Raw genomic sequence first — 12,646 nt, forward strand, 5'->3', positions numbered from 1 at the left:
GTGTCATATTATGTGCATCATTCTGTATGTTTAGTATATCACATTTCACCACACCCCAGGGTGTGTGTGTATGTGTGTGTGTGTGTGTGTGTGTGTGTGTGTGTGTGTGTGTAAGAGGGTGAGGGTGTTGTTGAAAGTATATATTCACTTCACTCCTAAGCGGATGTATTGTCTCTTTTGTTCTGTGTGTGTGAAATTGTAAAGGGGTGAGTGTCTGCATGTTTGTGTGTGAATGTATGTGTGCATGTAGGTGACTGAATATCTGTGTGTATACGTAGGTGAGTGAGTGGCTGGGTGTGTATGCGTGCGTGACAGAGATTGATAGTGAGACATTGACACAAGAATAGGCACAGAAAGCCTGGGCGTGTGATGTTTACTCACTAGTGACAGAAACCTTTGGTTTCTCACACCGCTTTTGTCGCCCAGCTATATTTTTATCAACAGCGATATTTTTATCCTGACTAATTACAGTATCAAAGAGATGCAAGAAAGATAGTGCTGAGTGTAAGCTCAAATAGCACAGACAGACAGACAGATAGACAGACACACGACACACACACACACACACACACACACACACACACACACACACACACACACACACACACACACACACACACACACACACGGGATCCTGCACTGAAAATCATTGCAGTTGTCTCTTGCTTTGAAAGCATTTCAAACCAAACACCCTATCCAAGGAAGGCATACAACCAATCTCCATTACAGGAACAATTTCAAAGCACAAGATGTGCCTTTATGTATCACCGAGAAACTTCACAACCAAAGAAAGAAGATTAGAGGGATGGAGAGAATGAGTGAGTGAGAGAGAGAGAGAGGAAGGAAGAGAGGGATGAGGAAGACAGGTAGAAAGGTAAGATGATGAAAAGAAGATAATATAAATGGAACCAAGACAAGATGCAGGTAGGTTTGGCAAGCCGATTGAGCATTTATTCAGATTGAGCATTTATTCAGATATCTTGATATCAGGCATAATTGTCATGTACATGCAAGCCATTTCTGTCCACTAGTTAACTAGTGAGCCATTTCTGTGTGAACTAGTTAACTAGTGACAGCCAAAATGCTGACTAGTTAACTAGTAAGGCCCAAATTCTCTCTAGTTAACTAGTTCATATGTTTCATATCTTACTAGTTAACTAGTAATGCTTAGCATGTTCATGTGCACTAGTTAACTAGTTTAAAGACTTCTATATTTTACTAGTCTACTAGTAAGGTACAAAAATGTTTACTAGCTGACTACTGAATGTCAAATTCCCACTTGTTAACTTCTATGTAATTTGGCCAGCGGCAGAGCATTTATTCTGATATCTTGATATCAGGCCAACATGAAAGCCATTTTTGTCAACTAGTTAACTAGTGAGCCATGTTTGTGCACACTAGTTAACTAGTGACAGAATAAATGCCCACTAGTTAACTAGTGAACACATATTAGCTTCACTAGTTAACTAGTGAGAGCCAGAAAATGTCCACTAGTTAACTAGTAAAGGCCAAAATGCATACCAGTCAGCTAGTTGAAGGCTTTTGGGTCTCACTAGTTAACTAGTGACAGCCAAAAATGTGCACATGTTTACTAGTGAAGGCAAAACTCCTCACTAGTTAACTAGTTGATGCATCCTTTGTCCAAACTAGTTAACTAGTGAGGTCATAAATGTATACTAGTAAACTAGTTGAAGCCTAAATTCACACTAGTCAGCTAGTGGCACAGAATTAAAATTAGGAGGCAGAGAACTCTGAAATTGAGGGCTTTCTATTGGCTCCTATGTCCAAATAGAACATGACAACCAATCACAGCAGAATTTCACAAAATCCCACCCACAACATTTGCATGTGGCACACAAGTTAACATGCTGGCCAAAGGAACTTTAACTAGTAAACTAGTGGCTTCAATGTGACACTTACATGTAAACTAGTGAAGGCAGAACTGCTCACTAGTTAACTAGTGAAGACACAAATGCCCACTAGTTAACTAGTGAGGTCTAAAACTGTCACTAGTTTACTAGTGTGCACCAAAACACCCATTAGTGAACTAGTGATGGCAATTTCCATTCGACTAGTTAACTAGTGAGGTGCAAAAGTGTCACTAGTTTACTAGTGTGCTCCAAAAACATACTAGTTAACTAGTGAAGGCCATTTCAACTCCACTAGTTAACTAGTGAGATGCCAAAATGGTCACTTGTTAACATGTAAAGGCAAAAATACCCTCTAGTTTACTAGTGAGGGTGTTGTGGGCCTTACTAGTTAACTAGTGGCATGCATATTTTGTTCACTAGTTAACTTGTTACACCTAAAAAGAGAAACAAGCTGAATGTTTTTGTCCACTAGTTAACTAGTGGAACAATTGAAGTCTCACTAGTTTGCATGTGTGGCAGTGAAGCAGCTCACTAGTTAACTAGTGCCTGAAACGGCTATTATGCAAATTCTAATGAGAGGGTGGGTAGAAGACTCCTATTGGGTATTATGTAAGAATCCCACCCAGTCTAAATGTAAATTTACTGTTCATAGCCTCGCGATCAGGTCCTGATGGGTGCCCCTAGTGGCTAAAGTGACACACTGCTCTGCAACGGTACTTCAGTATGGATAGTAAAGCAGAGCCTGCAGTATGCAGTATCTCATATTCTGTCAAAATGTTTTTTAATAATAACAGGGTAACCCCATGCTTTAACAAGTGAGCTCTTAGTGATCCACACCAAAGATTCAAGGGATCGATTTTAATATTATTCTTTGTTTATTGTTGCTAGGCAACCACAGACATAAATGTATCCATTCAGTCGCTTTTTTCTGATTAATAACTGAAAACAAAAGATTGTACACATTAACTGCACTGCCACATCAGCAATGCTATCATTGTTAACTAGTGAAGCTAAAATGTGTTCACTAGTTAACTAGTGAGCCTTTTGGCTCCCACTAGTTAACTAGTGTGCATATTTTGGCCCTCACTATTTAACTAGTTCACACAAACATGGCTCACTAGTTAACTAGTTGACAAAAATGGCTTACATGTACATGACAATTATGCCTGATATCAAGATACCTGGAAGTGGAAGTTACCTGGAAGTGGAAGATTCCAGCATATCCGGTGGTGAAGCTCTGGCCATGAGGCACGACGCGGTGCAAAAGGTTATCATTCAGAGTCAGAGACGCAATGGCCGCCAGCAACCAGCAGTCACCTACACACACAGAAAAATGTTACCACCTGAGCTGTTATATAAGGTTACCTATGCTCATATGTGAATACCGGTAGTATCAGCTCATTTGCATTCTGTTGACTTACCATAAATTCTCACTTTTACCAACATGAATGTATCTGTCAGTAAATGTCATAATCTGACCCCTAAATGTACAGCTACAGTCATTTCCCCAAAGAAAACAAAATATATTTTGAGCTGTTCTAAACATCAAGGTCACTTCAAATACACCTATGCACTTATGTAATCCAATAGGCCCAATGGTGAGTGAGTACAGTGCTCATCCACAGCAGGTGTCCAAGCTGCCGCCACACTGCATTTCACTAAGAATAGCTAAGAATAGATCTGTTTGTTTGGCCATTCAGCAAAACCAAGACAAGTAATCTTCTTGAAGTAATCTTGTTCAAGATGTAATCAAGTTACTTCAAAATCGTAATGTATTATGTATTACTTATTACTGTCATTTCAAAGTAATTTGTTACATTATAATATTACTGTCTCTGAATTGTAAGGCATTACACTACTATTGTATTACTTTTAAGTTACTTTTACCAAAATATCTAGAAATATGGATTTGGAATTCTAAATGCAGTTTATTATGCTCAATGCAGCTCATTGCACTTCTAATGGAGGGCGATGTGGTAGAACATAATGCCTGAGCTAGGCTTAAGGCTAACAACAGTAGAATGCAATAGGCGCAGTGATGGCTCATGATGCAATACAAGGAATACTCATAGCCAGAATTTTGTTAAAAGCAGACAAAAGGTTGAAGTCTGGTCAATTGTGATAGAAATGCTGTAACTTTAGGCTTAGGCCTACTCATTAAAATCAACAGAGAGCCCACTACCTGTATATTGTAACCCAAAACTTGTCAAGATAGGCTACACAGTGCCGCTGCTGGCCATTTTGGTGCCCCAACTGGTGAAATACAGTATTAACCTAAGTATGTGTATCATATGGACAACTATAAAGATGTAATCTGCCTGTTCCCAGGGATGGGTAATATTTCTGAAACATGTAATATGTATTTGTATTTCAAATACAAAATAGTATTTTGTCATTTGTATTTTATTGGGTTGAAGGAAATGGCTCTGTATTTTGTATCAAAATACTTTATTGGTGTGTATTTTTGTATTTTAGAAATACTGCAAAATACTACATGTGAAAAACACAAAAAAAGTAGATACTACACAAAGGTGTAATGAATAATTGGTAATTAGTAGGGCTTTCAATCGATTAAAAAAAATAATCTAATTAATTACATACTCTGTGATTAATTAATCTAAATTAATTGCATATATAATTTTTGCTGCAAAAGTATTTTAAATATTTAAATTCAAATGAATCATTGAATAATCAGCATTAGTGACATTAAAGTTCAAAAACTCTTTTATTATTATTTTCACTATTCAAATAATGGCCATAATAATCTATGATATGACCTAATATGCTGAGGAAATAAATTCAACAGTGCTTCGGGAAGAAGTTTTTTTTTTTCACATACCAGGCCACAGATATATACTAGGGGACACAATGAAAATAAATTAACACTCCCCTCAATGTCAACACTTATTTCTTTGCATTGATGTGCGACTATAGAGTTGATGAACTCCGGTGATATGCAAATTCCTTGCTGCAGACATTGCAGAGGACTTTATTTTCAACACTTTATTTTTATCAACACAATCAGGCCATTTTTTAAAAGTAAATGTTCCACCATGTTTACCTGTGCAAGTTCACATAAGGACACCGACAAAAGCAACCATATCCTATTGTCTCCATGCCAATCTTTAACAGAAAAAATGTCAGATTTGAATTCCCTTCCTTGTAGCATCCTTTTCGGCATTCTACAGTGGGGACAAGTTCACCTTGTTTAATTAAATAACAATTCTATTTCCTTATTAGCTGCATACTTGAGGTTGGAGATATTAAAGCATATCAAGTTTCTCACATACTGGAACTTCAAGATACATAGGCTTATGATTTTCTTATTCAGTCCTGCACTGGACTTGCATTACGAAATTCAGCACAGATACACAATTATGATTTTGGCCTATTGATTATAATGTGGTTAATTGAAAGCTATGTCAGTCGTTTTGGATAAGCATCAGCTAGATGACTAAATGTAATTGTAAATTCTTGAATTATTCTTCTGATCACACTAAATGGACTTGCATACGGTATACTATTTGGTATGACGGGCCAATTGTATTGTTTTTTACTATATAGTTTTAATAGGCTAAATGTTTGGGATATTAAAAAGCTTTTTTTGCAGTGCTTCCATACTTCCTTGAAAAAAAGTATTTTGAGTATTTTCTAAATACAAAAATACAGTATTTTATTTTGATACATAATATGGTTACTGTATTTTGTAGTTTATTTTGATACATTAAAAATTTTAGGTATTTTATTTGCTAGGCCTAAGAGACTGACCTATCTGGGTGTGTTTGAAGATGCCTGATAAAATCATAACGCTGTTGAATAGGCATAATTTATCCTGGTGCCACACACCTTGCATGTAGCTGTTTGCTTATTTTCTCTGTGCACAAAGTTTTTGTAACCGAAAGTAAAAATAAAAGGCACAACTCCGGGAGGACTTCTTGTCGCCATGGTCAATGCATTTATATCTGTGAGTGTGCGCACATAGCGCATGCGTTACATTGCACATTATAGCAAAGGGGCCATGCCACTTGTTATACTTTTCACAAAGTGTATAGCAGTAAAATAAAATAGAAATACATGAATAAATTTAGATTAAAAAAGCAATAATTGCATGAAATACAGCTTGTTCAGGAGTCTCGAAGCTCCGAGTCAAGTCTGAAGTCTTTTGAGTGGAGTCGCAAGTCAAGTCATGAAGAGCATTTATGCTTTATCAAGAATCAAAACGATTAGCGTGGCACCGCTCTAGATGTGTCATTACATTAATTGTGCTATTTCGCGAGGTATAGAGATCTTTCGGTTTCACACACAAAGTGCACTTAACTGTTCTTCATATCCTAGTTGTCTCTGATAAATTGAAAATAATGAGTGTAGGCTTATGTCCATCGAGTCAGTTGCAGCCAGCCACAGTCATCTTCAACCAGTAACAGGAGATACGTTCTGCTTTTTGCGCAGTTGTTTGTGAATATGTATCAAAACATAACACCACTTAATTTCAGGTTAAAATGCATTGTAATGTGCGTTACTTAAGTTTGTACCGAGTAAAATATTACCCAATTGTTTTTTGTAATGCCTTACATTACCGTGTTACAGCAAAAAGCAATATATTACAGTAATTACATTACTTTTGTAACTCGTTACTCCCAACACTGCTTCTGAGTGACCTTTGGCATGTTCAATGTAGATATCACATAGCAGTGTAGTATGGAATTTCAGACAATGGACATGATTTTGAACCTTCCATCCTCATCTACCCAATCAGACAAAACCTGACTTAGCTGAGTCAGGATTACACAGCTCATCCAGTATAAGGATCTGTACCAGATCCATCCTTATCTCTCTCACTCTCTTTCTCTCTTTTAGTGCCACACAGTGTGTGCATCCCCGCCCCTCCACCACTACCAGCCCACCCCAGGTCAGCATGACTGGAATCAAAGCATGTTTACCTCCACTATCAGGCTGATAGCCCCTCAGTCTTGTCCTAAATCACGCCCACAAATCTGCCAAAGCTGTCCACTATCAGGCTGATAGCCCCTCAGTCTTGTCCTAAATCATGTCTATAGATCTAGTGAGGGAAGTCTAAGCTGTATACTGGATAAAAGCAAAAGTTGCCATTGCAGTGTGCGTCCCCCCCCCCCTCCCCCTCCCCCCACCACCACCCCACTCCAGGCCACTGTGACTGGGGGAGTTCTCCTAGCCAAGCGCCCCTCTCCTCTGGTCCTGCTCTGGGTCTGTGTGTTGTGGTGTGACTCTGTGTACTGCGCCGGCCCTGGAAGTGGCTCTTTCCCTGAGTCAGCCCGGGGATGCGGCAGATTTAATGCTGAGAGGCTTCATCTGTCTCAACAGATGCTGAGTTCAAATGCCTTTTACATGGAGCAAGCAGAGATGACAGAGAGAGGGGGAGAGAGAGAGAGAGAGGGAAGGAGGGAGAGAGGGAGGGATGGAAGGAGGGAGAGAGGGAGGGAGGGATCGGGAGAGAAACAATGACAGTGGGAAAAAGAAAGAGAGATGTAACAGTGAGGAACCAAAAAAAGAAAGAGAGAGAGAAAGAGAGACGGAGAGAAAAGGGGAAAAAATGGAAGATGCACACATGGAAAAGGAAGGTAAACTGACAGGATACACAAGGGTGGAGGACTGCTTCACGTTGGGAAAGAAATAAGAAAGGGAAGAGAGAGAAAGAGGGAGAGTGAGAAAGAAATGGAGGGAGAAAACCAGAATGATGTAGATGAGTGTGTCAGCCTTTTGTTGAGCGGAGTTTGGCGTAAATTATACATGTGCTCAGAGTAAGGCACTACAAGGGACACTGAAATCCTCTGACCTCCTGTCATTCTGGCATTTTCTCTCTCTCTCTCTCTCTCTCTCTCTCTCCTTCTATCCCTTTCTCACTCTCTCCCTGGGTCTTCTCTTTAAGTGCTTTCTCCATGCATTAGCTATTACACCCTGACTAGTCTTCCTAGTGTGAAAAAAAAAAAAAAAAAAGGGGGGGGGGGGTTGGTTGGTGTTGGGTTGATGCTGTTGCCAAGGTAACAGGTCACAGACTCACCAAGTACTCCCTGGCAGATGTCTGTGCGCGTGGCTCCATCCATGATGAACTGGGGATGAGAGCAGAACTCCTGTTGAGGGGGGGCACAGGGGTTCACACACACACACACACACACAAACACTGTTAGAGGGAAATTATTCATACCGTATTGACAGATACTTAATATATTCTCACACAGGGTGGAATTTTATGAGTTTTCTCACTCACACACACACACACACACAGACACACACACAGACACAGACACAGACACACACAAACACACGCACCACACACACACACACACACACACACTGCAAATAAAGATGTGCACATACAGTGCTGACAGCTGAGCCAGTGGGCCGTAAACTAAATCACTGGTATGCATCAAAGCTCCTGTATTTGCCATACATGGTCTGTCTCCCTTCCCCTCGCCAAGCTCTTCCTCTCCTCCACTCCTCCCGTTTCAGACCGGCCTCTTTATCCCACAACCCCCCTCATTCTAGCAGGAAGTGATCTCATGCAAAACAATATACCTTTAACCAAATTAGGGAGTCTCCCACCCTGCCATCACCACGGTCACTACTGAACACACCATAATTCTGTTATAATCGGGTTTTATTCTTTCTACTTTCCTTTTCTTACGTTCAACCCCAGTTAGTGACTGTCCTACAGTTCTCTTTCTCTCCCTATCTATTTCTTCTACCCAGCATGCAAAGGTACCATAGCATGTGTGGTGACTCCTCAGCTATTAGCTTGCACAATCTACTGATCTGCAGATACACAACCCCCCCCCCCCCCACCACACACACACACACACACACACACACACCTATAACAATCACCCTCTCTCTTCACTTCATCCTCCATCCTTGTCTGTGTCCTTTCTGACCAGCATCACAGCACTGCTGGGACTTCACCTCATGAATTACTCATGACCACTTTACCAGCAAAACATTCACACTTTATTACTCCATCACTCACATTCCACTGTCTGTTTTATTTAAACTCCCCCTCCCATCCACGGTGCCAAAAAACACTGATTTATTTTGGAGTCTCTGTCGCTTTTGGAACCCCAAGTACCAAGTACAACCTGGCATTGATGCAGATGTTTTAAATATTTAGGAGATATGTTCAACTTCACAAAGTCTTTGCCAACAGTAACTTGCCATGAAGATAACCTCCATTCTGAAACATTTGCAAATATAGGCTAGTTTGGCCTGTCTGACAGTCTGTAACGTGCTGAGCTTCCCAGAGAGTTGGGCGATGCTTAACAAGCAGTTGGACGATACTTAACTCAGAGGGAGGATGGGGTCAAAGTTCAGACCATTCCAGAGTGTCATGATCACATTTACTGCACTGTTAACATTTATACATTCTGACACCTACAGCTAAATTTGTATTTTGGGGACTGAGAATGCGAGGGCCTGGGTGGGAGAGCCTGAAAAATTCATGCAGTGATAAAAGTGTGGCTTTCGCTGAGAGATATCTGCAATATCAGCACAAGCCATACAAGCAAGGCCGTACTAGGTACTGTAACTTGGGAAATGGGTTATGGGTGGAGAAAGGAAGGGGGGCTGCATAACATGTAACACATTTACTGAACCAGCATATGAATAAAGGACTCATAATAGGCCTACTTTGTAGCTCTTTGTACTTTGTATACTCCAACTATCATGTCATCAACTATTCAACATCAACATCAACTATCAACTATTCATCATAATGAATGAGCATCATGTAAATAAAAAATATCGACAAAGAATGGCTGTATTGTCATGGAGTAATAGACATTTGTCTACACATCATTTAATTGAAAATAGTCTAATATTGTCAGTAATGTGGAAAAAAAGGCAGACAGAGGAAGGGAGAGGGAGGAAGAGAAGAAAGAAAGAAAGAAAGAAAGAAAGAAAGAAAGAGAAAAAAAAGGGCAGTAACCCAGACAGAGAGAGACGGGGGTGAAGCAGAGGAGAGAGCGAATTGACGGCGAGTGGGTTAGACAGTGAGACCGAGGCTTTGTGCTCCCCCGGGACCGCGACCGTGACTGGTGTCGTGCCAAATTGAGCAGCCTGCTACATCTGCTGCCGCTGTTGCTGCTGCTGCTGCTGCTGCTGCTGCTGCTGCTCTGCCTTGCTCATTACTAAACCATGAAGACCTGTCTCCACAGCAGGCTCTGGCCAATGAGTGGGAGCCAGAGAAATAACAATAACAAATCCAGCTGGGGCAGGAAGAGATTGCCATCACCATGCTACCGCTCGGAATTATCAGTAGTGTATGGCACGATGCAATTCTACAGCCTAGAACCTTCTAATCACTTTTAGATGTATACTTATACCTATAGACCTACAGATTATTTGTGTTGGATAGGTCAACTGGCCAAACCACAGGTGCTCGTTTATGTTAAATCTCTCTAACTTTGTGATACAGTTTGGAGCTATATGCTGTGAAACTATTTTTCTCTATTCAAAGATTATGCAAATTCTTGTCACCAATAAAGGAAACAAAAACAAGTCAAGCTGTGAACAGGAAGAGATTGTGATTATTATCCTGCTGCTTGACTAATACTGGTCACATCCTCTCACAGGTTGGTCTTTTGCAGCCCAGAGTCTTGGACTCGGTCAACACAACACTGAGAGATGCTGAGCGCCTGAGTGGGCACCCAAGCCAGCTGATCAAAGGCTTTCTCATTTCAGTACTCTATTTAGCTTAGAGCTACATGCTGCATTCTGTAAGTCCTGTTAAGGATGAAATGCTTGCAAAAAGATTTGATTTCTCTATCCATTCAGACTGCACTCAAAGTGTGTGTGGGCATAATGGACCTCACTATCCTTTCAACACTGTGCACCCTTAACATATTTTTTCCATTTGTGCCACACTCTTTCATGTGAAGATATTACTGTTGTGAAACAGTGCAGCACTATCTTCACTGCCTTAAAGGAATTATCCGGAGTAAAATGCACTTTAGATCAATTTACGGATGATTGGGAGTAAAGACATCAAAATCATGTCATTGATGTTTTTGAGAAAGTCGAAAACCGTTTTAAAGTCAAAATGTCATTAGGATGTGTTTTGATAAAGTTCCAAACAAACACACACCCTTACGCGGTTAGTCCAACTTCATTTTAAATTTCAAAACTATGTTTTAAAAAAAAAAAAAAAAAAAACTGGAAGAGCTGACCAGAGCTGGGCATGTCAATTTACGATTTCATGGCAGCTGCAGATGGCAGCTGCAGCAGCAGCATTTTGGCGATGAAATTCATTCTGACTTCTATCCCGACCAATATAAAGACATGTTCCTTTAGGGACAACATTACACCACGTAAGTGGTTGTTTGGAACTGTAAAGTGGTAAATGACATGCCCGGTCACTTCCAGGCTAATCCAAACACATCCGAAAAATCAACATGATTTTGATGTCAACTCAACGTATGTAATCCCAATAATCCGTAAATTGATCTAAAGTGCATTTTACTCCGGATAATTCCTTTAAACTATTCCATTTTGCCTCATGTGTCACAATTTTTATGTGAAAGTAGTGTTATTGTGAAAATGCACAGCACTATTTCCACCAGCCTGAATCTTTTTTTCCCCCGTTTGTGCATGTGGTCTCAATCTTTCATCTGAAATGTATCACCGTTGTGAAGGTCAGTGTTGACCTTAGTGCTTCCTTCTTACCGGGGGTCGCATCCACCGCGTGCCCTGAGTCTTGGAGGACCGCGGCCCCAGCTCGTTGAAGCCCAGTGAAGAAGGCTGTGCCGGGAAGAGCGGGTCCTCGAACAGCGTCCTCGTCTGGAGGCAGTGGGCCAGCAGAGACTCGAAGTCCTGGCCCTGGAACTTAACGGCGTTGTGGTTCTGGCCCAGACCCTGCTCACGGTCCCACTGGTTGCGCAGCTTGGCAGCCATCCCCATGGCGAACGGCGCCTCCATCCTTCTTCAATTAGTGATGCGTAACCACGGTAACAACAATAGAACCCCCCAAACAAAACCCCAACTCTGAAAACCCGCCCAGCAACTATGGCACTTCAAGTGGGTCTCTCTGCTGGAATCAGTAAGCACAGCACAGTGCGATTTCAGCCAATCCAGAAGCAGATGATCCTGGGGAATCCAGACAGAAGTGATGCTGTGGTATATTTAGATCTAGGTGTGAATGAACTGATGAGGTCTGGAGGGAGAGGAGGGGGAAGACTGGCAGAGGTGAGCACTCAGGTCCTGTGGAGGAAGGGAAGCTCAGGCTCCAGTTGCCAGACGGATACCTCCAACTGCTCCTGGATGGATGGATAGACAGATAGATGGACAGATAGATAGATAGATAGATAGAGAAAGAGAGAGAGTAAGGTGACAATTTGTTTCAGGAAAGACACAACATGACAACCACAAACTCACAGATTCCGTAATGTGCTCTGTGGGTTTTTAAGGTAATGAAACGAGCCAAGCCATCACTGTTCTGTGAGCAACATGTGACGTGAACATGAGTCTGATTTTTGCAAAAGAGATGGCATCAGTGTAAACTGCAGTGTGATGATTGAGAATATTTTAACATCATCCAGGTAAAGTGATCCCATCCCATAATGTCTTTAATGGTCAGTATAGTATAGAAGTCCCTTTGGAAATATGCCCTGAAGCATAACTGTATTATTAAAGACATCATGATATAAAATGACAGGGGGTGTAATTTAATATCGACTGTAAATCAAACACACATCTAAATGTGCTCTCCTGCTTTGTGAGTGACACACACCTTAACAATAAGCCCAGTGACA

At 40.9% G+C, this 12,646-nt stretch overlaps 1 protein-coding gene across 1 annotated transcript in view; it reads right to left on the reverse strand.

Moving 5' to 3' along the window:
• LOC125289183 (calpain-1 catalytic subunit-like) overlaps positions 1 to 12,646 on the reverse strand; it is a 52,972-nt gene that overhangs the window by 23,251 nt on the left and 17,075 nt on the right. Inside the window, 3 exon segments of the mRNA XM_048235887.1 lie at positions 3,070 to 3,188; positions 7,909 to 7,978; positions 11,562 to 12,151. Of these exon segments, the coding sequence (XP_048091844.1) occupies positions 3,070 to 3,188; positions 7,909 to 7,978; positions 11,562 to 11,813 (441 nt within the window). The 5' untranslated portion in view covers positions 11,814 to 12,151.

This window comes from Alosa alosa, chromosome 24 (assembly GCF_017589495.1).
Source record: "Alosa alosa isolate M-15738 ecotype Scorff River chromosome 24, AALO_Geno_1.1, whole genome shotgun sequence".
Classification (NCBI taxonomy): domain Eukaryota; kingdom Metazoa; phylum Chordata; class Actinopteri; order Clupeiformes; family Clupeidae; genus Alosa; species Alosa alosa.